At 43.1% G+C, this 27,277-nt stretch overlaps 2 protein-coding genes across 2 annotated transcripts in view; one reads left to right on the top strand and one right to left on the bottom strand.

The window, feature by feature from the left end:
- cnksr3 (cnksr family member 3) overlaps window positions 1-14,779 on the bottom strand; it is a 41,523-nt gene extending 26,744 nt beyond the window's left edge. Inside the window, exon 1 of the mRNA XM_071413902.1 lies at window positions 14,533-14,779. Coding sequence (XP_071270003.1) covers window positions 14,533-14,584 — 52 coding nt within the window. The 5' untranslated portion in view covers window positions 14,585-14,779. The remainder of the gene's footprint in view (window positions 1-14,532) is intronic.
- A 3,289-nt stretch (window positions 14,780-18,068) lies between these two features.
- Window positions 18,069-27,277, top strand: part of LOC139583094 (serine/threonine-protein kinase D3-like) — a 62,088-nt gene continuing 52,879 nt past the window's right edge. Inside the window, exons 1-2 of the mRNA XM_071413836.1 lie at window positions 18,069-18,337; window positions 18,773-19,603. Of these exons, the coding sequence (XP_071269937.1) occupies window positions 19,301-19,603 (303 nt within the window). The 5' untranslated portion in view covers window positions 18,069-18,337; window positions 18,773-19,300. The remainder of the gene's footprint in view (window positions 18,338-18,772; window positions 19,604-27,277) is intronic.

Genomic DNA, 27,277 nt, shown 5'->3' with positions numbered 1-27,277 from the left:
ACATTTGATCACCTGATTAGGGAGATTTCTACAAAGAAAAAGTGGGTTACTGAGAACATCATTGAGGTCGGTAAACTCTTGTAGAGGGCTCAGGCTGCAATCGCATTCCACAGAAATATCCAGTTAATCATTTTTCAGCAAGATAAAAAACAAACAAAACCCATGTAGCTTCATCCAGAACTTTGGTGATTTCCTCCTCAAGTGTGTCACTTTCCTCGTAAGGTAAACGATCAATTCAAAAGGATTTATATACCTTGATGTGTTGTGAGCTCAAATGTTTTAACCAAGTATGGCGTGGTTAATTGTGTGTTCATTAATAGAGTCGATCGATGCACCGGTGCGCCACACGGTGACATCATTTTGAAGATTGAATAGCTCCCTGTGTGTTTATGCTAGAGTCTGTAGCTCAATCACCTCTTTCTGCCAATATAAAGCGCCTATTCCGTAACGCGGGGCTAGTGAAAGCGGCCTTTTTTCTACACACGAGAGGATACAGACAAGAGCACCGTCGATGTTCTGCTCTACGACGCACACAAGCTTCAGCGGAGAACAAGCTGTGGCTCAGGTGGCCGAGGTCCCTGATGATATACTTGGCCTTCATGTAGGTGTCCTGGAGGGCAGGCAGTGTGCACCCAAAGGGGCATTCAGCTAAGGGTCAGTGGCGAAGGAGCTGTCGTCTGGGCCGGCAACCTTGCGAGGGGTTAACACGTTTGAATGACTCACATGCATCCTCCGTGGAGACCGTCGGCACGTAGCCCTCGTTGACCTCAGAGGCTCTCCTCAGCAGCTCAGAGTCGTTCTGCTTGAACCGTGAGAAGAAGGTGTTTAGCTCGTCCGGGAGGGCGCAGTTGGTGTCCACGACGTGGCTGGCTTTCTTTTAGTAATCCGCGATCGTTATAAGCCCTTGCCACATATGACTCATATCCGACCCACTGAATTGCTTCTCCACTTTGTCCCTATGTAACAGTATAACTTTAAACCGTCCCCTCGCCCCGACACGGGCGCGAACCAGGGACCTTCTGCACACATCAACGGTCGCCCACGAAGCATCGTTACCCATCGCTCCACAAAGGCCACGGCTCTTGCAGAGCAAGGTGCAACACTACTTCTAGGTTTCAGAGCAAGTGACGTAACTGATTGAAACGCTAGTAGCGCGTACCCGCTAACTAGCTAGCCATTTCACATCCGTTACACTCACCCCCCTTTCAACCTCCTCCTTTTCCGCAGCAACCAGTGATCCGGGTCAACAGCATCAATGTAACAGTATAACTTTAGACCGTCCCCTCGCCCCGACACGGGCGCGAACCAGGGACCCTCTGCACACATCGACAACTGACACCCACGAAGCGTCGTTACCCATCGCTCCACAAAAGCCGCGGCCCTTGCAGAGCAAGGGGCAACACTACATCTAGGTTTCAGAGCAAGTGACGTAACTGATTGAAACGCTACTAGCGCGTACCCGCTAACTAGCTAGCCATTTCACATCCGTTACACTCACCCCCCTTTCAACCTCCTCCTTTTTCCGCAGCAACCAGTGATCCGGGTCACGGCACCAATGTAACAGTATAACTTTAAACCGTCCCCTCGCCCCGACACGGGCGCGAACCAGGGACCTTCTGCACACATCAACGGTCGCCCACGAAGCATCGTTACCCATCGCTCCACAAAGGCCACGGCTCTTGCAGAGCAAGGTGCAACACTACTTCTAGGTTTCAGAGCAAGTGACGTAACTGATTGAAACGCTAGTAGCGCGTACCCGCTAACTAGCTAGCCATTTCACATCCGTTACACCTATACTTGTGTTTTGCCATCTTGATTGATCTGCCTAGGTCTTGTTTGTACTGTTTAACCATGCTATTGTCGCCGGTCACCTTGCCATGTTCATAAGCAGCATCTTTCTCCTTTAGTTTCCCTGCCATCAATCCACAGTTTTTTATTAGGTATCACATAATCTATGAATTTTTTTATAAATCCGGTGACTGCTTATGAATTGATTTTATCCCGAGTGGCAACCTGGAACATATTCAAGTCCAAGTGATCAAAACAGTCGTACAGACCTGAATACCGAAACTTCCCTATTGAGTCTTTGTTTGTAGGCGGGAAGGAGCTAAATGGAATCATGGTCAGATTTGCCAAAAGGAGGACGGGAGATGGCTTTATACCTGTGTCGAAAAGACATGTAGCAGTGGTCCAGCGTAGAATCTCCGCGAATTGGAGAGTCAATGTGTTCATAGTAATTCAGGAGCACTGTAGGTTTGGCAGATTGGACATTACACTGAACTGAAGTGAAAGCGGCCTCTGGCTTGTTCATCACAGCACACAAAAGGCATGTGTTGTGCTGGCTGGGGTAGACAGGGCATGAATGAGTGGAGTTTGGACCTGCATTCCAGAGGCAGAATGTTTACTTCACCCCTCACAATAGAACAGGGGTGGTGGTGGTCATGAATCGAAAGGAAGAGAGAGAGTGGTTCGAAAGCATTGAAACTATTCATAGACTCAACGCTGTCTCTGCCACTCCCATCCATCTCTCACACAAAGAGGAAACACAGGAACACACCTTATCTCAAACAAAGGATTTCCTTGACCAGACAAAACAATTGTGCTGAACTTAAACAAAATACTGTGTTGTTGTGTGTGTACGTCTTCTGGGAAAAATCCAGAATTGGTACAATAGTAGCCTGTCCTGTGATCTTTGAATGTATGGAGTTTAGCACAACTGGTGGCAGTGTCTAGTCTTCACAGATCTCTCCCCCTTGGTTTGTGCTGTGGTGGAGATCTTTGTGGGCTATACTCGTCCTTGTCTCAGGATTGTAAGTTGGTGGTTGAAGATATCCCTCTAGTGGTGTGGGGGCTGTGCTTTGGCAAAGTGGGTGCGGTTATATCCTTCCTGTTTGGCCCTGTCCGGGGGTATCATCGGATGGGGCCACAGTGTCTCCTGACCCCTCCTGTCTCAGCCTCCAGTATTTATGCTGCAGTAGTTTATGTGTCGGGGGGCTAGGGTCAGTTGGTTATATCTGGAGTACTTCTCCTGTCTTATCCGGTGTCCTGTGTGAATTTAAGTATGCTCTCTCTAATTCTCTCCTTCTCTCTTTCTTTCTCTCTCTCGGAGGACCTGAGCCCTAGGACCATGCGTCAGGACTACCGGGCATGATGACTCCTTGCTGTCCCCAGTCCACCTGGCCTTGCTGCTGTTCCAGTTTCAACTGTTCTGCCTGCGGCTATGGAACCCTGACCTGTCCACCGGACGTGCTACCTGTCCCAGACTTGCTGTTTTCAACTCTCTAGAGACCGCAGGAGCGGTAGAGATACTCTTAATGATCGGCTATGAAAAGCCAACTGACATTTACTCCTGAGGTGCTGACTTGCTACACCCTCGATAACTACTGTGATCATTATTATTTGACCATGCTGGTCATTTATGAACATTTGAACATCTTGGCCATGTTCTGTTATAATCTCCACCCGGCACAGCCAGAAGAGGACTGGCCACTCCTCATAGCCTGGTTCCTCTCTAGGTTTCTTCCTAGGTTTTGGCCTTTCTAGGGAGTTTTTCCTAGCCACCGTGCTTCTACACCTGCATTGCTTGCTGTTTGGGGTTTTAGGCTGGGTTTCTGTACAGCACTTCGAGATATTAGCTGATGTACGAAGGGCTATATAAAATAAACTTGATTTGATTTGGGGACCAGCAAAGGGTTAATACATGGCTCTGGTTGGCGGGGTTAATTAATATCATTTTTGTTCCCATGGAAACACTTCTGACAGACATGAACTGGATGGAGACAATGAAGAGAAAGTTTCCAAGCCCCGCTAATCTGAGAAGTTATTAGACATAATAGTGAGTCATGATAGTGATAATAATATTAAATGAGTAACAGCCTCCCCTGTCTATGTTCCCACGGGTGATAGTGTACGTCAGAGAAACTAGTGGAAACATGTAGGCTAAACCAGGATGTGCTGTTCTGGATGAGTCAGTTCAGGCCCCCATTAGTGTGTACTGTGTAGTGATAATGTTGTGGCCAACCATTAGGGTGTACTGTGTAGTGATAATGTTGTGGCCAACCATTAGGGTGTACTGTGTAGTGATAATGTTGTGACCAATCAATAGTGTGTATTGTGTAGTGATAATGTTGTGGCCAACCATTAGGGTGTACTGTGTAGTGATAATGTTGTAGCCAACCATTAGGGTGTACTGTGTAGTGATAATGTTGTGACCAATCAATAGTGTGTATTGTGTAGTGATAATGTTGTAGCCAACCATTAGGGTGTACTGTGTAGTGATAATGTTGTAGCCAACCATTAGGGTGTACTGTGTAGTGATAATGTTGTAGCCAACCATTAGGGTGTACTGTGTAGTGATAATGTTGTGGCCAACCATTTGGGTGTACTGTGTAGTGATAATGTTGTGACCATTCATTAGTGTGTACTGTATAGTGATAATGTTGTGGCCAACCATTGGTGTGCACTGCATAGTGATAATGTTGTGGCCAACCATTTGGGTGTACTGTGTAGTGATAATGTTGTGGCCAACCATTGGGGTGTACTGTGTAGTGATAATGTTGTGGCCAACCATTAGTGTGTACTGTAAAGTGATAATGTTGTGGCCAACCATTGGTGTGCACTGCATAGTGATAACGCATCATATCAAGACCTGTAGGCTTTCGTAAGCGTCATTCCCATAACTCATTCAGAACACCTGCTAAATGCAGCTGCCTATCCTAGCCGGCCAATCGTCCTTGTTTCAATCAAAATACATTGACGAAGCGCTGGTGTTGTGCCATTAATCAGTTGAAACTACAAGGCCGTATAGGTTCATTGTTCACAGAAATCACATAAATGCAACAAGCAAGTATATGTACAGTACCAGTCAAAAGTTTGGACACACCTACTCATTCAAGGGTGTTTCTTTATTTTTACTAGTTCTACCTTGTAGAATAATAGTGAAGACATCAAAACTATGAAATAACACATATGGAATCATGTAGTAACCAAAAAAGTGTTAAACAAATCAAAATATATTTTTATGGATTTTAGATTCTCCAAAGTAGTCACCCTTTGCCTTGATGACAGCTTTACACACTCCTGGCATTCTCTCAACAAGCTTCACCTGGAATGCTTTTCCAACAGTCTTGAAGGAGTTCTCACATATGCTGAGCACTTGTTTTTCCTTCACTCTGCGGTCCAACTCATCCCAAACCATCTCAATTGGGTTGAGGTTGTGTGATTGTGGAGGCCAGTCATCTGATGCAGCACTCCATCACTCTCCTTCTTTGTCAAATAGCCCTTACACAGCCTGGAGGTGTGTTGGGTCATTGTCCTGTTGAAAAATAAACGATAGTCCCACTAAGCGCAAACCAGATGGGATGGCGTATCACTGCAGAATGCTGTGGTAGCCATGCTGGTTAAGTATGCCTTGAATTCTAAATAAATCACTGACAGTGTCACCAGAAAAGCACCACCACACCATCACACCTCCTCCTCCATGCTTCACGGTGGGAACCACACATGCCAAGATCATCCGTTCATATACTCTGTGTCTCACAAAGACACGATAGTTGTAACCAACAATCTCAAATTTGGACTCATCAGACCAAAGGACAGATTTCCAACTGTCTAATGTCCATTGCTAGTGTTTCTTGGCCCAAGCAAGTCTCTTCTTCTTATTGGTGTCCTTTAGTAGTGGTTTCTTTGCAGCAATTCGACCATGAAGGCCTGATTTCACGCAGTCTCCTCTGTTGATGTTGAGATGTGTCTGTTACTTGAACTCTGTGAAGCATTTATTTGGGCTGCAATTTCTGAGGCTGGTAACTCTAATGAACTTATCCTCTGCACCAGAGGTAACTCTGGGTCTTCCTTTCCTGTGGCAGTCCTCATGAGAGCCAGTTTCATCATTGCGCTTGACGATTTTTGCGACTGCACTTGAAATTTTCCGTATTGACTGACCTTCATGCCTTAAAGTAATGATGGACTGTCGTTTTTTTATTTTTTATTTTTTTGAGCTGCTCTTGCCATAACATGGACTTTGTCTTTTACCAAATAGGACTATCTTCTGTATACCACCCCTACCTTGTCACAACACAACTGATTGGCTCAAACGCATTAAGAAGGAACAACATTTCACAAATTAACTTTTAACAAGGCACACCTGTTAATTGAAATGCATTCCAGATGACTACCTCATGAAGCTGTTTGAGAGAATGCCAAGAGTGTGCAAAGCTGTCAACAAGGCAATGGGAGGCTACTTTGAAGAATCTCAAATATAAAATATATTTTGATTTGTTTAACACTTTTTGGTTACTACATGATTCCATATGTGTTATTTCATAGTTTTGATGTCTTCACTATTATTCTACAATGTAGAAAATAGTACAAAAAAAGAAAAACCCTTGAATGAGTAGGTGTGTCCAAAATTTTGACTGGTACTGTATGTGACATGTCACCCTTTTGGACTGTGGTAGTGGGTGGGCCCGTAAAAATAAGCTTGGTTTCACTCCTGATAAGCTTAGCCAATGGCAGAGGGTGGTGAGGTGAAAGAGTCTTATGACTCAGACTGAGGTGTCGCCGAAATGAAACTTGGTATATGTCCCAAATGGCACTATATTCCCTATATAGCGCACTACTTTTGACCAGGGCTTATATAGAGCTCTAATCAAAAGTGGTGCACTATACAGGGACGACGGTGGCATTTGAGACTTGCCCCAAGGAGTCGTCCTCCTTCCTCATAAACAAGTACATAAACTGGATGCTCCTGTCCTGTGGCTGTGGAAGAACCCACGTTTAATGCAAGACATTGTGTCATGCCAAAATGAAAGATACTAAAGTGCAGCCACATTTTGTGTTATGGGTGGATCTAATAAAATAAGGATAACCGCTTGATTTGATTATTTCAAACTTTTGCAACTTATCCGACACTTTCTTCAGTCAATAACAGAATTGGGAGTTCCATTACCTATATCTATACTCTTAAATCTTGATTTACTATCAATCACAATCTTCCTCTGTAATCACACCTGTCAGAAGAGCGGGGGAAAATGCGGACTTGCCTGAACACTAATGCAGTATATTTACTGCTAGTGTATATGAGTTGTGTGTTTTCATAGTTCTTCTCATAGTGGAAGGATATACAACATATAACTTCTTACTGTTCACAGTCAATCATTTATCTGTTCTTATTATATTATGCCCTGTTTATTTATGTGTTTATAGCTACCTAGCTGCTGGAGCCAAATACCTGCAAGAGAGCTACACAAAATGATGTCTCTCTATTTACACGCACGTGAAGGTATGCCAATTCAAATAGAAAGTATTTCAATGGAAAGACACCTTAGGGACCACACACACACACACACCGCACTGAATCTGCCGTTCAGCTGCCGTTCATCTCCAACCCGCTGGTGGACGTCTGACTGACAACATTTCCCCGCGATTCTACATGTAGAACCGATTTGCACTCGGTTTGCAAATGACAGCTGGCACTCTGTTCAGAGGTGCTACTGTAAGTACTTTCGGCCAGCAAACGCTACTCGTGTGTCCATGCAGGTTCCTTTCATGAACCTGCTGCTGTTGTGTGGCTTGTCAAACTGAGCCACATCCAAAGATTGAGGACGGCAATCCTCTTTGCCATAACAGAAAAAACATTGTAAACACTGAACAGGAGCTACGGGACCAGTTCAAGGATCGTTCAGCACGTTTTCCACAGGGATCACAACAGCTTGAGGCCTGATGGTAGGTAAGATCTGAGCTCAGATCAGTGGCGTGTGTATCAAGCCTCTCAAAATATGAGTGCTGATCTAGGATTTGCCCCCCCTGTCCATGTAATCTTATTTGTGTTGATCTAATACTGGACAAAAAATATAAATGCAACATGTAAAGTGTTAGTCTCATGTTTCATGAGCTGGAACAAAATATCCCAGAAAAGTTCCATACACACTAAAAGCTTATTTCTCTCAAATGTTGTGCATACATTTGTTGGCATCCCTTTTAGTGAGCATTTCTCCTTTGCCAAGATAATCCATCCACCTGACAGTTGTGGCATATTAAGAAGCTGATTAAACAGCAGGATCATTACACAGGTGTACCTTGTGCTGGGACAATAAAAGGCCACTCTAAAATGTGTAGTTTTGTCACACAACACAATGCCACAGATGTCTCAAGTTTTGAGGGAGTGTGCAGTTGGCGTGCTGACTGCAGGAATCTCCACCAGAGCTGTTGCCAGAGAATTTAATGTTCATTTCTCCACCATAAACAGTCTCAATATGGCAGAACGTCCAAGCGGCCTCACAAACGCAGACCACATGTAAACATGCCAGCCCAGGACCTCCACACCTGGCTTCTTCACCTGCGGCATCATCTGAGACCAGCCACCCGGACAGCTGATGAAACTGTGGGTTTGCACAACCAAAGAATTTCTTCACAAACTGTCAGAAACTGTCTCAAGGAAGCTCATTTGCATGCCCGTCGTCCTCCCCAAACAGAAAAACTGGGACACTTTTTTTGTACTTAAGTATATTTTTTGTATATTAGATAAAGAGCAACAAATATATACTTTGAATACACCTTAAGTAGATTTTATGTATATTGAGTCTTCTTGGGTAAGCTTTACACACCTGGATTGTGCAATATTAGCCTGTATTCTTTTCAGGATCATTCAAGCTCTGTCAATATGTTGGGGATCATTGCTGGACAGCAATTTTCAAATCTTCCCATAGATTTTCAGGTTTAAGCAGATTTAAGTCAAAACTGTAACTTGGCCACTCAGGAACATTCACTGCCTTCTTGGTAAGCAACTCCAGTGTATATTTGGCCTTGTGTTGTAGGTTATTGTCCTGCTGAAAGGTGAGTTCCTCTCCCAGTGCCTGTTGTAAAGCAGACTGAAACAGGTTTTCCTCTAGGAATTTGCCTGTGCTTATCTCCATCCTGTTTCTTTTTATCCTGAAAAACTCCCATTTGTCAAGCATACCCATACATGATGCAGCCACCACCATGCTTGAAAATAAAGCGGCAGTTACTCAGTGATGTGTTGTGTTGGATTAGCCCCAAACATAAGGCTTTGCATTTAAGCCCAAAGTGTTTTTGCAGTATTACTTTAGTGCCTTGTTGCATAGAATATGCATGTTTTGGAATATTTGTATTCTGTATATTTGTATTATTATTTTCACTGTCATTTAAATCATTATTGTGGAGTCCCTACAATTTTGTTGATCCATCTTCAGTTTTCTCCCATCACAGCCATTGACCTCTATAACTGTTTTACAATCACCAATGGCCTCATGGTAACACCCCTGAGCAGTTTCATTCCTGTCCTGCAGCTCAGTTCAGAAGGATGACTATATATTTGATGTGTCTGGGTGGTTTAATACATGATTCACAGCATAATTATTAACTTGACCATGCTTAAAGAGACAGTCAATGTCTGACTTGATATTGTTACCGATATACCAATCACCGCCATTTTATGATGCTTTCGAAAGGCTCCCTGGTCTTTGTAGTTGAACCCGTGCTTGAAATTCAATACTTGACCGAGGGACCTTAAAGATTTTGTATGTATGGGGGACAGAGGAAGGGTTAGTCATGAAAAAATCATGTCAATCCCTATTATTTCGCACCGAGTCCATAAGACATATTATGTGATTTGTGAAGCCAAATTTCACTCCTGAACTAATTTAGGATTGCCTAAACAAAGGGCCTGAATACTTATGCAATGACTATATTTTAGTTATCCATTTTCTTTTTCTTTTCTTTTTTTTGCCTTCCACTTTAACATTACAGAGTATTTTGAGCTAATTGTTGACAACACATTACAATTAAATCAGCTGTAATCCCAGTTTGTAACACAATAAAATTTGAAGAAATACAAGGGGTATGAATACCTTTGAAGGCACTGTAGACTTATAGTATATTTGATCACTCGTAAGCAGAGTTTCATAAAACAAAACCAATGCTTTAAGTTATAAACAACTCCAAGTGTATTTTAAATTAATATACTACATTAATATTAAGCGTTTGAAATTGAAGTACAGTTTTAATGAGTGTGTTTAAGTTTCATGATAGTGAACATATAGTATACTTAGAGACTGAAAAACAATACATTTTAAGGACACTTTTAATAAGTGTATTGAAGTATGATGGTAGCATATTTATAGTATACTAAAATACCGAAAAAACAATTAAGTGTGTTGAAATGTAATGATATTATACTGTATTTATAGTATAGTTAAGATACAGTGCATTTGGAAAGTATTCAGACCCCTTGACTTTTCCACATTTTGTTATGTTACAGCCTTTTTTCTAAAATGTATTAAATCGTTTTTCTTCCTCACACATAATGACCCCATAATGACAAAGACAAAACTGTGTTTTGTAAATTTTTGCTAATGTATTAAAAATTAAAAACGGAAATATAACATTTACAATAAGTGTTCAGATCCTTGACTCAGTACTTTGTTGAAGCACCTTTGGCAGCGATTACAGCCTTGAATCTTCTTGGGTTTGACGCTACAAGCTTGGCACACCTGTATTTGGGGAGTTTCTTCCATTCTTCTCTGCAGATCCTCTCTGTCAGGTTGGATGGGGAGCGTCACTGCACAGCTATTTTCAGGTCTCTCTTCGATCTGGTTCAAGTCCGGGCTCTGGCTGGGCCACTCAAGGACATTCAGAGACGTGTCCCGAAGCCAGTCCTGCGCTGTCTTGGCCTGGTGCTTAGGGTCGTTGTTCTGTTGGACGGTAAACCTTTGCCCCCAGTCTGAGGTCCTGAGTGCTCTGGAGCAGGTTTTTATCAAGGATCTCTCTGTACTTTGTTCCGTTCATCTTTCCCTCGATCCTGACTAGTCTCCCAGTCCCTGCCGCTGAAAAACATCCACACAGCATGATGCTGCCACCACCATGCTTCAACGTAGAGATGGTGCCAGGTTTCCTCCAGATGTGAAACTTGGCATTAAGGTCAAATAGTTCAATCTTGGTTTCATCAGACCAGAGAATCTTTTTTCTCATGGTCTGAGAGTCCTTTAGGTGCCTTTTGGCAAACTCCAAGCGGGCTGTCGTGCCTTTTACTGAGGAGTGGCTTCTGTCTGGCCACTCTACCATTAAGGTCTGATTGGTGGAGTGCTGCAAAGATGGTTGTCCTTCTGGAAGGTTGTCCCATCTCCACAGAGGAACTCTGGAGCTCTGTCAGAGTGACCATTGGGTTCTTGGTCACCTCCCTGACCAAGGCCCTTCTCTCCCGATTGCTCAGCTTTCCCGGGCGGCCAGCGCTAGGAAGAGTCTTGGTGGTTCCAAACTTCTATCATTTAAGAATAATGTTGGCCACTGTGTTCTTGATGACCTTCAATGTTGCAGAAATGTTTTGGTACCCTTCCCCAGATCTGTGTCTTGACACAATCCTGTCTCTGAACTCTACGGACAATTCCTTCAACCTCATGACTTGGTTTTTGCTCTGACATGCACTGTCAACTGTGGGACCTTATATAGCCAGGTGTGTGTCTTTCCAAATCATATCCAATCAATTGAATTTTCCACAGGTGGACTCCAATCAAGTTGTAGAAACATCTCAAGGATGTTGAGTCTCATAGCAAAGGGTCTGAATATTTATGTATATATAAGTTATTTCAGTTTTTTTTATTTGATTCTAAAAACCTGTTTTCGCTTTGCCATTATGGGGTATTGTGTGTAGATTGATGAGGAACAACTTTCAATTAATCCATTTTAGAATAAGGCTGTAACGTAACAAAATGTGGAAAAAGTCAAGGGGTCTGAATACTTACTGAATGCACTGTACATAGAAGCATGGCAAGTTCCTGCAGGATGAATCTGAGCTCAGATCAGATGCCTGTTTAATACAGACAAGCATGGCTGATGAGTTCCTGCTGTAACCTTTTGACCCCGCTCACAGCATGATGCTGCAGACCTTTGTAGCAGAGCTCTTGTTCAGTCGCCCCCTTCATTGTCTGGAATTACTGCTTGGCCATTCATTGTCCCCACTCTAAAAGGGATGGGTACGGTCAGTAATAACAGAACAAAGCAGAGGGTTTTGTGGGATTGGGCTGCATTGTTAATCGCCTATTGACAGAACAGAGCTCAATTCTACCATGATCAGTAGATACGAGAGGCAGAGAGTTTGTGTACAAACACAGTACTTTTTAAACAGCCCTACATACCACCCATTTTAATAAACAAGTCGTGCATCTTTGTTTATTGTGCATTGGCTGTTCAGCTGATAAGGACTCTCTCTAGCTTGGCTCCTTAGGCAGATATAGAGACTGACTCAAGATGTACAATATGTAAATGTTATGCAACACATTAGCTTGATGGCTTGGCTCCTTTCATCGGTCCAAAACACTCTTTCAATTCATGACAGCAGCAGTACTCTGAATAAAGATAGCTTCCTTTATTGTCATCTCCTGACTGAATGCTAATTCATGGGTCTCTGACGGTCCACTCGTCCTAATCTGATGACCTGCTAACAGGTCAAGCGTATCCTGCTGTTATCATTCATAGCTTAACGACACATGGCGATGAATATGAATACATGCCGTTAATGCTGACACAATGGCCAATGCTTGGTTGCATTCTATATGGTACCCTATTCCATATACAGATGTAGGATCTTAATTTGAGCCAGTTTTCCACAGCAGGAAAATAATCCCGCCACAACATGAAATTGGAATTATTATGTGGATTATAATTAATGGATGTTTTGGTAGGGGTTGAAACATTTTTCATAAGCGGAAATCAAGTCTGAAATTTCTAAGTGGAAATTAACTTCAGAGGCCTTTTTAAAACTCAAATACACTGCAAGTGTTACATTCCCTGGATTGCAGGAAAGTTCTCCTGCAACAGGGTGATCAAGTTAGGATCCTACATCTGTATAGTGCACTACTTTTGACCCCGGGACTCTGGTCAAAAGTAGTGCCCCACGGGACTCTGGTCAAAAGTAGTGCCCCACGGGACTCTGGTCAAAAGTAGTGCCCCACGGGACTCTGGTCAAAAGTAGGGGACTATAAAGGGAATGGGGTGCCATTTGTTTGTCCATGTAGAAATGCTACAGATCAGATGCTGTCTCATTTTAAACATAATCCCATAATTTAACTGGGACTACAGTAGGCTTATATTGTAATGAAATAAGCAAGGTGATATATGCTGTCACGTCTATCACAATCCCGTAGTTTATAACCAATACTGTTTTTACCGTAAGGGAATAAGCAAGGCTTTCCCTGGTTCAGTGTTGCTGGGATTACACTTGAGGGCATTTTTCCCACAGCATGTATTTCCATTGGAATGAATATAATCAGCCTGAGTTATATTCAAGGCAATAGAAGTGTGTCTGACTTTCACACTGAGATGTCCCCCTGCCTCCATAAGTTTAATGATCTCTATCAGAATGGAAAAGCGTGCAGTCTACAATAGAATCAACTCTGCATGGTGATGCATTGGGAAGTTGAGGAATTTCTTTTGTCATATATGACAGACAGGAGTCGGGTTTACAACACCTTTTGAAACACACTGCCATGGTTATATTTTGGCACTATTCAAAGGAGCTAAGTGTGTGACATGGGTTTTGTAAAGCGTAAAAGCGAAAAGGAATGTGCTGTTTTAGATAAAAGTACTGTATTTGTGGAATCATACAAGATGACAGTTGAGCTTTGGTTCTCAACAACAGAAAATAGCGAGTTCCTAGTAGCCTAACGACCTATACCTAAAGGAGCTCTGTTCAGTGCGCACGTGTACTTAAAAGTAAACATAAATAAACACTCCTCCCATTTGGCACACAATTTCCTCTCACCAAATCAAATTTTCTATGGATTTAAAGATTATACTTAATATCTCCCCTACAAAAAGCAATATAACACTTGCTTGTTACAACGTTTCAACGCAACAACCACTTATAAGAGACACCGACACTCAACTGTAACTTTTGTGGACATGTATAACAGTTATTCAACCAACGTTTTCAAAACGCGATTGAAAGTTGTTGGTTACTAAAAGCAATCAAAGTTAAAGCTAGAATCCTTCATTGAAAAAATATCAGCGCCGCATCCCTGCCCCGGTTTTGCTAAAAAGCTAAGGGATGGGACTGTAGAAATGTAACCACTCTCGGATGCATGGACTGACCATCCATGATATCAAATGTATAGTTTTAACCATGTTTCGAGGCTGTACAGTGTTTGTTTTCGTTTTCGTTGTTTACAGACATTTGTGTAAAACAATCTTATATTTTGTGTTCTGATAGGGTATGACAATTGAACGAAGCTCATGGGACAATTATAAGTTATATTCTTCAGAAATTAATGGGTATACATAATTAATTTATAAGTCAAAAAATGCATATAGCAATGAAGGATTCTAGCTTTAAACCTAGTTTAAATTCTTCATTCTAAACATTAAACCATAAAGTTGTTTTCAAACAGGCAATTAACTAGGCTATAACAACGAAATATATATGAAGTTAAACAGGATATTCATAAATAAATTAGGCTACACAGACATTATTATACTATGATTGGGAACAGTTTGTTATAATTAGCAAGGCTCTCAACTCACCTCTCATCCAATCGACAACTTGTTTAGGGGTCCACTTCCTTATGGGATCCATTTCTTTGAAATTATGCCTGCAAAAATGTAACCGTCTTTTTCAGTAAGTCTTTGTCTTTTAAGCTAGCTTTGATGATAAATCAGTTATTCGACATAGTAATAGACATGTAACTACAACGACATTGCATGGAAATAGTCCTAGCACTCTGCTCCCGCTACAGCCCCCAGCACCGACTGATCGCATGTGGGAAAACAACAAGTTTACAGTGCAGTGTCGCAAACATGAGAGAAGTTAGGGGCGGGAGTATCAGATTTCAGTGCGGGTCATCAACCACTACTCAACCAAAACCGTTACTGCTAGCAAGTGAGCTTTATCAATGCATAGGCTATTTAATAAGATACATTATATTGGAGGCAAATATAAAATATGGTTGTGAAAACCTTTGAATTTATTACTCAACAGGTTTTTGTGAAAATAATAAAATATAGACTTCTAGGCTGTACAATGTGCTAAATTTATTCTTCAATGTATCACACTTCAAATTCACACACTACATTTGGATCTGGTGGTATCTAATTAGACCCCTCATCTTGTCTAAGTCTCAAAGTGTGAGTCTATTCATAAGTTGGGTGTTGCCTGCTATGACAATTAAAGGTCCCCAAAGTGTCCCATGGGAACAGTGATATGGGACTTGTACGGGTTTTAAGGGGACGTTTAGGGTTACATGGGTTATGAGAAGAATGTTATGATGACAGGAGTGTAAATGAACAACAACCAAACAATTGTTTTGTGTGTGTGGGTGTTATGTTCAATTGAATCTAATCAATTCACAATGACATTTTCTCCTGAGGTCGTTTATCCATGTCGGAGACAGGATAAATGACAGGCTATAATATCTATAAACATTGTAGCCTTTACATTTGTCTGGCAATACAATCCACAACTTGTTGAACGTCATGAGAAGTAATTGTTTCTTTAAGGAAAGACTGCCATCTTCTGACACTAGGAGAGAGGTTCTTTTTTGCTACTGTATTGACTAGCTATGCTAATCACTTGACTTCAGCAGTTTGAGAACCCTTACAGGGAATTCAATGCTAACTCCCCCAATACACCAACTCAAGAAATAAAGAATTTCTTGAATAAACAAAACAATGACATTTTGTACTGTATATGTGTGTGCAGAATAATAAACTGGCGATGTCACAAAGGGTTTTTATTTTGGTCCTTGACTTGATGTGCCTCCACAATATACAATCTCCATCAATGCCTTTGTAAACGCCTGTTTCTTTCAGTGCTGAACGGTTCACACCTGCAGTGTTATCTCTAGATGTCCTGTGTTCAGAAATCCTGTGTGACTGATGCATTCTTGTTCTGCTGTGCCGTGAGCACTGGCTCAAGCAAGGCTTGACATAAGCTGGCAGAGACACTGGCTGCATCCTAAATGGCACCCTATTCCCCGTATAGTGCATTACTTTTGACCAGAGCCCTAAGGACCTGGTCAAAAGTCATGCACTATATAGGGAATAGGGTGCCATTTTGTAAGCAGCTTCAGCCTGAGTATTGAACTGGATGTCTGACATAGAGTTCTGTGTGTGCATTACTCACACTAGAAAACTGTTACATTTCAAGACTTGCTGTTAAAAATAACACATTTGTCTTGACAGTCAACTTATTTTTCTGCTGACGATGGAGCTTAGGTCTAAAACACTCTTTCTCCCTCTCCCTCTCTGTGAGCATGTTCGCATGAGTGTGTGTAACCTGCGTAATCAAGGTTACGTCCCAAATGGCACCCTATTCCCTATATAGTGCACTGTTGTTGTTTTTTACCAGGGCCCATATGTCTTTGTTCAAAAGTAGGGAATAGGATGCCAATTGGGATGCAGTCAATGCCTCTCAGAGGGTGGTCTGGGTCTGGCACCAAGGTAGAGGAGAACTTGACTAAGAGGAACATCCATGGAGAGAGGATCTTCCTTCATTTTCCAGCTGAACCTGAGGTTTGGCGCTGACCTGTATTTTGTTTTTCGACACACACTCAGATTCAGTTCCATTATGTTTAACCATCTCAGTCTGCTCGGCCTTCTCTTTCCTTTGTTTAATCTTTAACCTCCAACTACTGTGTTTCCTGAGGTATTTCCACACACACACACACACACACGCACATCTATGGACCATTATCTATGGACCACATCTATGGCCAATCCTTAGTATCAGGATTCCTGTGAAAGGGAATTATACAGTACCATGGCAACTAACTGTCAATATTTACAATACATTCTGGCCAGGTCCAGTGGCACCGCTGTGCAAATGTATACAGATGGAGATATAGGGGGTTGAGGTCGGAAACAATATGTTTTATGCACGTAGCACAGGAAATGGTTCTACTGCAGAGTCGAAGAACAAAGGACTACATAGGCTACTGGGTTCCTTTCTTGTAGCATGAAATGCACGAATCCTGCCAAAGTAGAGTCCTACCCATGTCTCGTAGGGTATTATTGCTCTCTAAAGAATGGAATTAAACTGAAAGCAAATAATGATAACAGGTGGATGTAATGTGAAAAGAAGAATAGTGAAAAACCCAATTCAAGTTGTTTCAGCAGCACTGATGATATTAAAGACTGAGGGCATGACTTAAGCAAACACAAGCCTAAAATATCATACTAATGCCATGCCTCCTTTTGGCAAAACTTTCACACACAAAAATCACACATTGCCACAGTCCAGTAGGCCTACATGAGTATAAAGGTGTAAAACAATCTATGTACAATCCAATAGGTCTATGTGCACAACACATGCATTAGTAGCATGGTCCCTGGAGCTCAGCTGTGCTTCACATATAGCCTCCATCCATCCCTGCTGTTCTGATGTGGTGCCAGCTTGGAGGAAGTAGGTCTGTTTCCTGTCCTTAGGAGTAATAGCCCATTTGAATGATCCGTCTCCGTCTCCTCCTTCAACAACCTCTACTTCTGGAAGAAGAAGTGATGTTGTTTTAGATGGCAGATATTAAATGCATCCCAATTGGCACCCTATTCCCTATATAGTGCACTACTTTTGATGAGAGCCCCATGGGCCCTGGTCAGAAGTAGTGCAACTCAAAGTGAATAGGGTGCAATTTGGGACACAGTTGGGCCAAATGCAATGAATGCAAAGTACTGTCTCTACATGCCAAGGATACATGTAGACTAAATAACAATAGCCTACTATATTATTGACATTGTATTCTGAGACAGTGTTCCAACACCTAGCTGAGTGAGACCTTGTCACCTTGCTACTGTAGCAGTAAAAGGCACGCTGTTATGGTAACAGGACAACAATGTAGCAAGGAGTTTTCATTTGCACCGTTAGAGGTCGCAGATACTACAGCCATCATAGAGTTTTGAGACAAATAACGGGATAAATAGCTGAGGAAATAGCTTATACTTCAAGGGCGTCACACACCCAAAGCCTGTCGGGTAATGTCGTTCTTCTTGTCTAGCTGCACCATCAACAGCTGGCGGGTGGAACAAAAACTAGAACTTCTAGTCCCAGAAAGTCCTGTGTTCTGTTGTTACCGAATGAGCGGCGACGGGAGTTACTATGGTGCGATAATAGGATACGCATGAACTGGTTGCGATCTGGCTACGGGAAAAAGTTTTGAGAGGAAAGTAACGGATAGTTGGCAAAATACTCGGGCTTCGCACTCAATGCCAAAATATAGAGTTTGGAGGCACGCTCTGCCTTCGCGAATTCACAGCTCAAGCGTTCGAACTTCTTGGAAGATTGGAAATAAAACAAATGTTTAACCTCCAGAGAGCGAAAACCGCCGTTTTCGAAAAGGTAATGTACACGCCTAAAGGCTTTATGGGGGAAGTTAGGCTATAGTGAACAATATCAAGCATAGCATAACAGTTACAGTTACAAGCAATTGCATGAACATGTTTTACTTCTCCCATCCTAATGAGAGCACATATCCAGATGTGTCTCTTGGTTCCAGATGTGTTAGGCTAGTTGAAATTCCTTATGCAAAGGCACAACAAGTGATCATAATAATACCACTAATAATACTGTTATTCTATTGTTGTCATTACAATATTATTATTACCCTTTAAAAGCTTTTATTAAATGATTGTGTATAGCACAAGCTGTTTCGCAAACTATTCATTTACAGTAACTGTTGGCTATTCAACGAGCAATGATAATCAGACGCGTTGATCCGACAGGAGTGTCTCCATTAGCCTACCTACCTTCATCGTTTGCTTTTTTTGTTGCCAGGTAATTTCTGGGGAATGACAAACGTTCTGCTACAAGGAGCAACTGACGAGAGCTGCTCTGTGCCCGTTTATTCTTCTCACCGTAAGAACAGGCTGTTGCTGCCCTGCGGCTGAACATTCTCCAATGGTTGGGGGCTTTTGGAGTTTTGGCAGCTCGATTTTTTTTTCTCCAGATACACTTGTGCTCAGAATGGTGTGTAGATCTGAGAATGTGGGAACGAATCAACAGGCTTTCGTTAAAACATGACTTACTGTTATGGATCTCATGTGAGCTGTCGAAGAGGCAACGTGTACAGGGCGCAAGTTACACTTCAGAGTAGGCCTACTTGTTTATTTCTATAGGGGTTGTGTTCACTATGATCTATTACTCATTCAACCGACTGGATATTCTAAACAAGATGACCAAGATGCTTCAACATACCCGATGGCGTTGAAAAGAACTTGAGATCTGCTATTCTAAATAATACATGTCGTTCAACTTTGCGTCTTTACCCCGTCAAGAATCCGTCAAGAAGACATAAGCTAGCCAATGTCTGCCTGCAGCAGTTCGTCCCTTCCACCCTTACCTAGACTTTTCCCCCTCTCTGTGGCCCCCCACCCAGTGGCCCCACCGACTCCCTCGCCGTCTCCAAGCCCGCCGGCAACACTCTACGGTCGGCTGTCAAATGGGAGTCTCAGCGCCCCGAGCCCCACCAACTCCCAGTGCTCTTTCCACGGGGTGTCTTTTCTCCTCCAGATCGGACTCACCAGGGAAACGGTGAACTTGGATGCCAGCGATCTGTCCGGGCTAGCTGCGGTGAAGGAGCTCGTATGTTCCATAGTGGATCAAAAGGTAAATACTGTCTCTAATCATTTCTGGGCAATAGTGTACAATAGCAGTCCTCCTCATGATGTATTGTGGGTATGCATGAAGATATGCACTTCATTTCATGTCATACTTCATTGCTTTGTAGTCTACACTCTAGACAAGGGCTCTCCAACCCTGTTCCTGGAGAGCTACCGTCCTGTAGGTTTTCGCTCCAACCCTAATCTAGCACACACGATTCTAATAATTAGCTGGTTGATAAACTGAACCAGGTTAGCTACAACTGGGGTTGCATTGAAAACCTACAGAAGGGTGGCTCTCCAGGAACAGGGTTGGAGAGCCATGGTCTAGGCTATAGTGTTACTGATGACATATTTTAAACGGAATGTTTGAAAGATCTTGTTGGTTTCTAAGGGTTTCACGGCTCACATTTGCACTGTTTTTGTAGTAATTACTGTTTTGTAGACCGTAAACATGTGTTGTATTATTATACCATGAAGTGTGGCATTATGTTTAAGCAGTAAGGCCCGAGGAGGTGTGGTATACAGCCACGGCTAAGGGCTTTTCTTAAGCACGACGCAACACCGAGTGCCTGGACACAGCCCTTAGCAGTGGTATATTGGCCATATACCACAAACCCTCCGAGGTGCCTTCTTACTATTATAAACTGGTTACCAATGTAATTAGAGCAGTAAAAATACATGTTTTGACCTACCCATGGTATACGGTCTGATATAACACAGCTGTCAGCCAATCAGCATTCAGGGCTCGAACCACCCAGTTTATATTGTAAAATGAGCACCAGTGTGGGAAAAAAAAGATGCATTTGAGAGAAAAACTGAATGAAAACAGAGCAACAGTATATAGTTGTGGTTTTCACATGTGTTATCTTGTGTTTAAGTTTGTGCTATGAGTGTGACACTTGTATTTTGCACACAATAGATGCTCCAGTGGTTGTTTAGCTGAGAGGCAGTTTATCCCTCCTGCCTTTGCAACACATTGAAATACTGTGGTAGGCTATGAAAAACGAAAGACGTGGTATGCACACCAGAGTACACTACATTACTCAACAACATATTCACTTTTTCCCGTAAGCTACATTTAAGTGAATTTGTCCCAATACTTTTGGTCCCGTAAAATGGGGGGACTATGTACAAAAAGTGCTGTCATTTCTAAACGGTTCACCCGATATGGATGAAATTACCCGTATATTAAAGCTGACAGTCTTCTGCAGCTTACCACCATAGTCATTGTATCATTTCAAATCCAAAATACTGGAGTACAGATCCAAAAACAACAAAAATGGTCATTGTCCCAATACTTTTGGAGCTCACTGTAGATGGCCTTATCACACATCCCATTCGCAGTTTGTCTTTGTGTAACAATTACACAGAGTAATGTAAAACACGTTTCGTCTTGTATGGTTCTTGAGTAAGGGCAGAAAAACAACCTATTGTTATGATGATAGTTGACCGACGCGACAGCAATGACACAACGGAAATACATGCAGGTAAACTCACTCTCATTTATTTTCTGTTTTGTACTGGCCGTGTTAGATTTTACAAGGGAAACCAAAGGAAAGCGTTGTAACATAACGCGGTCCATAGTAGTGCAACATCACATTTCTTCTCTTCCTCAATCTAAACATACAGTATGTATCATATAACTGCATGGATATGATGAAAGAGTGGACAGTGAGGTTGCTTGGCCTTCAATCGTGCGCTAAACAGGACCCTTACATCTAGCATAGAAGGCATGAGTAAATAAGAATAGAGTGTTTCTGAACACTTCTACATTCAGGTGGGTGCTACCATGGTTACGGATAATAATGCATGAATCGTGAATAATGACGAGTGAGAAAGTTCACAGATGCACAAAGATCCTCTCCCCAAAACACGCTAGCCTCAAGGCCTCCCGAGTGGCGCAGCGGTCTAAGGCATCACTACGGGTTCAATCCCGGGCTGTGTCGCAGCCGGCCGCGATACAGGGAGACCCATGAGGCGGTGCACAATTGGCCCAGCGTCGTCCGGGTTAGGGGAGGGTTTTGCCGGCCGGGATGTCCTTGTCCCATCGCGCTCTAGCGACTCCTTGTGGCGGGTTGGGCGCAGTGCACGCTGACTTCAGTCGCCAGTTGTACGGTGTTTCCTCTGACACATTGGTGCGGCTGGCTTCCGGGTTAAGCGAGCAGTGTGTCAAGAAGCAGTACGGCTTGGCAGGGTCGTGTTTCGGGGGACGCATGGCTATCCTGAATCTGTATGTGATGGAACAAGACTGTAACTACCAATTGGATATCACGAAAAAGGGGTAAAAAGTACCAAACCTCCAAAGTGCTAACCTCTCACCGTTACAAATAACAGAGGAGGTTAGCATATGATATGTATGCCTCTGTAACTTTCTCACTCATCATTACATCATTATTCACAATTCATGTTATCCGTAATCATGGTAGTAGCATCCACATTAATGTAGAAGTTATTCACCATTCATTTCTATAGGGCACGACACAATCCGAAACACAACCAAAACAAACTGCAACGGAAGTCACAAACTTGATTTAGTCATTGCGTGCTAGGAATATGGGACCAAATGGGCGGACTAAACGTTCATTTTTTTCAACGAAAAAGCCCTCAAATCGCCTCGTATAAAACATTTGATCTCATGTCCAAAATGCTGGAGTATAGAGCCAAATGTAAAGTTGTACCTTCACTGTCCAAATAAATACATAGGGGAGTGTATATCCACTATCCATATTATCTGGGTCAACAATACAACTACATCACATTAATGATTGTGGTTCATACCAGAAAGAGATGCTTATAGACTCTCTCACCACTTCACTTTCAGAGAATACGAGCCCGATGGGCCCTGGTCAAAAGTACTGAATAGGGCGCCATTTGTGACGCAACCCCAGTGTGGGAGTATTGAAACTCCGGGACTATATTTACTGTAGGTCAGGCCATGTAATATTTGTGATCCTGTAGGAGGGGTGGAGGGGAACAGGGACTGTCCCTGGGGGGTCCAGGAAGCCAGTGGGGAAGTTCCCCTCCCCTGCAAGCCGCCATACTGCCCAGGGCCGCCTCTGCCTGCCCTGCTCGGCTCCGTAGTCACCACCGGCCTCCCTGTCCTGTCACACAACACAGCTGCAGGTTGATGTACGCTGCAGGCCGCAGACAGAGAGATGGTAGTGTGTTAAAAAAAAGACCTTATGTATTTTATTGATTTAGTATTTTGTCCGAATTTAGAGGGAGGGGGGGGCGACCGGTGAGAAGGGCTGTGACAGGATTTGTACCCACGTTGCCAGAGAGTTGTGTGTTGTGGAATTTCCTTGAGGCTACAACTGTTAAGTCAGTTGATGATTGTTGCAAGAGTGGGGGAGAAGTAAATCAGATTCTGGCCATTCAATTTCTCTATCAGCCATTCAAATGCTACAGTATATAAAGAGCATGAAATAGAGCGACTTACTCAGAACGAGGGGGGAAATAATCTGCTTACAGCGTTTACCACTGATTTATATTTTTCATTAATGTATAACGGCGTTTTAGATCTGCTTACTACGAAGTGCAATTGAGCAAAAGACACTGAATTGCAGATTACTGACCTATTCCTTAATGTCCGAACAAATGCACTTTGCTCTAATAAAAAGATCGGTCTGTCTCGCAAACGCTTAACCCAGTGTTCGAACTAAAGAATTAGAATGAACTAGAACTGTAACGATTCACCTCGTTGCATCATTCTATTTCTACGGTTCAGAGGTCGTCATCCCTCATCATCATTTTCGTCAGTACTGAAAACCAATGGCTTATGGCTATGGCGATATTATTCAAGGGTCTTTTTGCGCAGCCCCCATTAAGCACAAGGGCTTGTAGAGTGTCAACCCTCAGGTTGAGGCGCGAGTCTTGTTTAGCGTGAGACAGTTAAATTGGTCCTGGAGATATGGCTCGTTGCCAATGAACGCAATAAGAATGGTCACCAACGGTGTCTTTTTGTGTTCTTAGTTATCAAATGCTCAATGAGCTCTTCCTACAACTGATTATTGTATAGTGGAAGTCCAGCAAGTCTTTGGAACAAAGCTTTCTTCTTTTTTAAACCTTATGACATGAGTTGTTAATATGTTATATACTAAGTAACTTCCATAATTCCGGCGTTGTTATTATGGCCGTTATTCGACTACATGCACTGTGTGACATGAATGACATGTCAAGGTGACTGGAGCCATGGAACTAGGCTGTTGGTGTATGAATGACTGGCCACCCACCCCCTCCCCCACTCCTGCATGTGGAGCTGTGCCGTGTTGGTGGAGTGTGTGATTCCTGCTCAAAGTACCATAGGCTAATCATTTGTTTCAGCCAGTGCACAGGACAAGACTGGAACAGCAGAGAGAACAATGATTAACTACAGATGTAGGATCTTAATTTGATCACCCTTTTGTTGCTGAGAATTTTCCTGCACAACTTACGGTGTAAAAAGGCTTCTAACTTTAAAATGACAGACTTGATTTGCCCAAACGAAAAATGTGTCAACCCCTACATTATAATCCACATAATAATTCACATTTCCTGTTTCTGCAGGGTTATTTCCCTGCTGTAGCAAACTCTGAAATTAAGAACCTACATCAGATCCTGGTTTATACACTGCTCAAAAAAATAAAGGGAACACTTAAACAACACAATGTAACTCCAAGTCAATCACACTTCTGTGAAATCAAACTGTCCACTTAGGAAGCAACACTGATTGACAATAAATTTCACATGCTGTTGTGCAAATGGAATAGACAAAAGGTGGAAATTATAGGCAATTAGCAAGACACCCCCAATAAAGGAATGGTTCTGCAGGTGGTGACCACAGACCACTTCTCAGTTCCTATGCTTCCTGGCTGATGTTTTGGTCACTTTTGAATGCTGGCGGTGCTTTCACTCTAGTGGTAGCATGAGACGGAGTCTACAACCCACACAAGTGGCTCAGGTAGTGCAGTTCATCCAGGATGGCACATCAATGCGAGCTGTGGCAAAAAGGTTTGCTGTGTCTGTCAGCGTAGTGTCCAGAGCATGGAGGCGCTACCAGGAGACAGGCCAGTACATCAGGAGACGTGGAGGAGGCCGTAGGAAGGCAACAACCCAGTAGCAGGACCGCTACCTCCGCCTTTGTGCAAGGAGGTGCACTGCCAGAGCCCTGCAAAATGACCTCCAGCAGGCCACAAATGTGCATGTGTCTGCTCAAACGGTCAGAAACAGACTCCATGAGGGTGGTATGAGGGCCCGACGTCCACAGGTGGGGGTTGTGCTTACAGCCCAACACCGTGCAGGACGTTTGGCATTTGCCAGAGAACACAAAGATTGGCAAATTCGCCACTGGCGCCCTGTGCTCTTCACAGATGAAAGCAGATTCACACTGAGCACATGAGCACATGTGACAGACGTGACAGAGTCTGGAGACGCCGTGGAGAACGTTCTGCTGCCTGCAACATCCTCCAGCATGACCGGTTTGGCGGTGGGTCAGTCATGGTGTGGGCTGGCATTTCTTTGTGGGGCCGCACAGCCCTCCATGTGCTCGCCAGAGGTAGCCTGACTGCCATTAGGTACCGAGATGAGATCCTCAGACCCCTTGTGAGACCATATGCTGACACATGCACATTTGTGGCCTGCTGGAGGTCATTTTGCAGGGCTCTGGCAGTGCACCTCCTTGCACAAAGGCGGAGGTAGCGGTCCTGCTGCTGGGTTGTTGCCCTCCTACGGCCTCCTCCACGTCTCCTGATGTACTGGCCTGTCTCCTGGTAGCGCCTCCATGCTCTGGACACTACGCTGACAGACACAGCAAACCTTTTTGCCACAGCTCGCATTGATGTGCCATCCTGGATGAACTGCACTACCTGAGCCACTTGTGTGGGTTGTAGACTCCGTCTCATGCTACCACTAGAGTGAAAGCACCGCCAGCATTCAAAAGTGACCAAAACATCAGCCAGGAAGCATAGGAACTGAGAAGTGGTCTGTGGTCACCACCTGCAGAACCATTCCTTTATTGTCTTGCTGTGTCTTGCTAATTGCCTATAATTTCCACCTTTTGTCTATTCCATTTGCACAACAGCATGTGAAATTTATTGTCAATCAGTGTTGCTTCCTAAGTGGACAGTTTGATTTCACAGAAGTGTGATTGACTTGGAGTTACATTGTGTTGTTTAAGTGTTCCCTTTATTTTTTTGAGCAGTGTACTTCCTTGATGAAGTTCTCTCTACCCCAATTTCTCACTAGTCCTGTAACTGATGCGTCTGATGGTGTGATGTCATAGTATGAACATGACTGAGCTCCTTCTCTCTCTTATGAATACCACCTTTTCAATAGGCTCTGGTAAAAAAGTAGTGCGTTATATAGGGAATAGGTGGATTGAAGAGCAAAGATGAAAGAGAGAGAGAGGGAGAGAGAGTGGGGTAGAGAGAAAGTGCGAGAGAGAGCGAGCGAGAGGGCGGGAGGGAGAGAGAGAAAGAGAGAGAGGGAAAGAGAGGGACATTTCACCTTGCAGGCCATATTCAATTCAGGGATGGCCCATAGAGAATAACATGTGTCTCTTAGGGCGTATTATCAAGATTAGATAAGTGCAAATGGCAGCTGATTGTGATGACTCTGGTTGTGACTGAGCTTGTATTATTTGAGCCAGTTCACAGGGGGGAATCCGTCATCTCCCTACGCTTTAATTCATCGGTGATGCTGCTGCTCCTTGTATGTTGGAGAATAAGAATTACAATGGAATTACCTTTCTTTGAGCATTTTGTTTAGTACCATTGCACGGTTCCTAATGATTTCTATAAACTTTTATGATTGCCCTTTTTATTAATAAACCAGGCCTAATACTGGCAGAGGCACTATTATTTTATAATCTCTACAAATCATGATATTTTATTTTTTTAACCTTTATTTAACTAGGCAAGTCAGTTAAGAACAAATTCTTATTTTCAATGACGGCCTAGGAACAGTGGGCCAACTGCCTTGTTCAGAGGCAATACAGTACATATAGAGCCCTGGGGGGATTTGGTGAAATCAGTTGAGTGGGTTTTCATTGGTCAGTCTTTGTGATGTTCGTTCCTGTTACTTAGAATGATCCGCAGAATGGAGGACTGTGCTTGGTGGGATTCTCTGTCCGTTCTAGCTCTAGTTCAATGCGTTAGTGCGACCTGCGAACGTCCAGGAAGGTTAAGCGTTAGCCACGCTAACAGAGCTACGTCCGACAATGTTGACATACTCCCTCTTTATTGGACAGGCAAGGGTCGTTGTCACATTCCTGTGGAATGTGTTCAGCTTTAAGGGCTTCGATCGCTGTATGAACCTTGGGCCTTGCTTAACGTCCCTGGCCTGGTTGCAATCCCAAATGGTACCCTATTACCTATAGGGTGCACTACTTTTGACCAGAGCTCTGGTTAAAAGTAGTGCACTACAGCTGTAGCATCTTAACTTGAGCCAGTTTGTTACAGCAGGAATATAATCATGAAGCAACTGGAAATGTGGATTATTATGTGGATTATAATTCATTGATAGTTTTTGTAGGGGTTGATACATTTTTCACAAGGGGAAAATCAAGTCTTACAAACGTTCGACGTCTTTTTAAACCTCAGATACACAACACATTTTAAATTTGCTGCATTGCAGGAAAGTTTTCCTGCAACAGGGTGATCAAATTAAGATCCTACATCTGTATATAGGGAAGGGGGTGACC

The sequence above is a fragment of the Salvelinus alpinus genome, chromosome 8 (genome assembly GCF_045679555.1).
Source record: "Salvelinus alpinus chromosome 8, SLU_Salpinus.1, whole genome shotgun sequence".
Classification (NCBI taxonomy): domain Eukaryota; kingdom Metazoa; phylum Chordata; class Actinopteri; order Salmoniformes; family Salmonidae; genus Salvelinus; species Salvelinus alpinus.
Note: the sequence above shows the minus strand (reverse complement) of the source record. Positions and strands in the feature narration are given on the sequence as shown.